This window comes from Carya illinoinensis, chromosome 1, assembly GCF_018687715.1.
Source record: "Carya illinoinensis cultivar Pawnee chromosome 1, C.illinoinensisPawnee_v1, whole genome shotgun sequence".
Taxonomy (NCBI): Eukaryota; Viridiplantae; Streptophyta; class Magnoliopsida; order Fagales; family Juglandaceae; genus Carya; species Carya illinoinensis.
In genome coordinates this window covers 27,485,471-27,487,654 of record NC_056752.1, presented here as the reverse complement: position 1 = coordinate 27,487,654, position 2,184 = coordinate 27,485,471, and the positions used below count along the sequence as shown (strand labels likewise).

The window sequence follows — 2,184 nt, the reverse complement described above, 5'->3', positions numbered from 1 at the left end:
AAACCCAAACCAGAAAGCAAAAAACCCAAACCAAAAAGCAAAAGACCCAAACGGCTTAATGACGTAGATAAGGCAAGCCTAATTTATCCAAACAAATGATGCCCCTCAACTGACTATGCATTGAAGCCTCACCCTCAAAGTGACTTGTCACACCTTCCTCGCCTCGATGTGCCAAAAAAATTTGCAGCTTGGTTCACTTCCCGAAATTGATGTCGAATAGAGAAACTAACTCCCTATAATTCCTGACGAGCTTCCTCCCAGAAATCCCAAAGGTACCACACTAAACAACTCCCAGCAATGACCCAGTCCACCACAATTTTAGAGTCACACTCTATCTCCAGACAAAGATAACCCAATGATTTACATAAAGCCACCCCCTTTTTAAGGGCTCTAAGTTCTGCCTTATTATTAGACCCGTGATCAAAATAAGCTGAAATTCCCCCCAAAATATACCAGCACTATCCCAAATCACCCCTCCTCCATTGCAGGTCCCTAGGTTTCCTTTACAACTTCCATCGACATTGAGTTTAACATAACCCGATGCTGGCTTACTCCATGAAACACTTCTAGCAACTCTTAGATGAATGGGTTGCATAGGGGCATCCACAGCACGACGGAGACCTCTTTCAGTTTTGATCTCCCTCTCTGGTTTCGCTCTCTGGTTTCCCTCTACAGCATCCAACCAAAAGTAGCTCTTTTGATTTGATTTCCCTCCAACGCACGACGGCGACGAGAGACGTATCCAGCTTCTCCCTCTCTGGTTTTGAACTAACAGCAACTTTCATTTTTTGTTGATCTCCTTCTTAGTTCTCTGCTTTCTGGTTTTCCCTAAACGTTGTAAAGTCCTTTCATCCAAAGCTGAAAGAAAGCCCACTTTCATATATGTACCGGACATGATTTTCAAGCTAGCTTTTAGAGACCACCAAACATCATCAATAGCCTCTACATAGCCCTCCATTCATGCTCTGCATCATCACTGCCACAACTTCCAGGTGATAAGGCAAGGAATAATGCCAATGATCATACCACACTGTGAGTTCCTCTTTGCTAGCGCAAAGCACTGGGATACACATCCCCACCATGTTGTCGGTGCCAAAACCGAAATACCCACTTCCCTTGCTACTCGTTGCCACAGCTGAGACGCAAACTCCCCTAAAAATAAGACATGGTCAAGAGATTCAACCTTCCTAGCAACACAACAATCACATCGAGATGCCAAGGAAATCTCACAAGACTGGACCCATGTATCCACTAGTAAGCACTGAAATCTGGCCTTCCACATACACAACGAAATCTTCTTCGGTAACACTCTATTCTAAATCCATTTTAGAGATGAGATAGGATCCGACTTTACTCAGATCAACTCCCACGGACCAGCCAACGAAAAGCAACCATCTGTGGAAGGCTTCCACACAATAATATCCTCCCCCTCTTTCCCAGCAGTTATTGAGGACACAATTTCTCCCATAATACCTGCACCCACCAAGTTTTCAAGAAGCTCAAAATCCCAAGCATTGTCAGCCCAGCACTCTCTAATTTGAATCAAAGGATTGGGTACTTCTGAAACTCTCAAACAAAGGGGACCATTCTCCATCCACTGATCAAACCAGAAAGAGATCCTACCAGTTCCAACTTTCCATAGTATAATGTCACATACATCGGGCAAAACAGACATAATAGATTTCCAAAACCGTGAACAAGATGCTGTATTTTTAGCAAGCAATAAGTGCCCACTTTTAGCATACATAGCGTTGAAAAAACGGGTCCACAGATTATCAATAGCCAGGAGGCGCCATGTAAATTTCGTGTGGAGAGAACATTGGACATCGTTGAAATCTCGAAGCCCTAAACCCCTTCCAATGTTAGTCCGCATAACTTGGACCAAGAAACCCAATTCCTCTTAACATTTCCATTAACATCTCCCCAAAAGAAAGAGGATAATATGGAGTTTAACCTCTTCAAGGTCACCTTAGGCACATTAAGCATGGATAGGAGATGAGTAGCCATGCATGAAAGCATGTGCTTTAGCAAAATAAATTACCTACCCTATGATAGTAATTTAAATTTCCACCCAGCCACCTTGTCATGAATTTTATGCACAAAAGGCTCCAAAGAACTCGCCGTGAGATGACTAGAAATCAAAGGTACCCCCAAATAATAAGTCGGAAAAGTTCTTTCCGTAAA

At 43.0% G+C, this 2,184-nt stretch overlaps 1 protein-coding gene across 1 annotated transcript; it reads right to left on the bottom strand.

Annotated features, from left to right (window-relative positions):
* Positions 1 to 233: 233 nt before the first annotated feature.
* LOC122279266 lies at positions 234 to 1,873 on the bottom strand. The gene is made up of 4 exons (XM_043089819.1): positions 1,375 to 1,873; positions 1,027 to 1,152; positions 454 to 669; positions 234 to 331 (listed from the first exon to the last, which is right to left on the bottom strand). The coding sequence occupies exons 1-4, from the start codon at positions 1,871 to 1,873 to the stop codon at positions 234 to 236; spliced, it is 939 nt and encodes a 312-aa protein (XP_042945753.1).
* Positions 1,874 to 2,184: the final 311 nt, after the last annotated feature.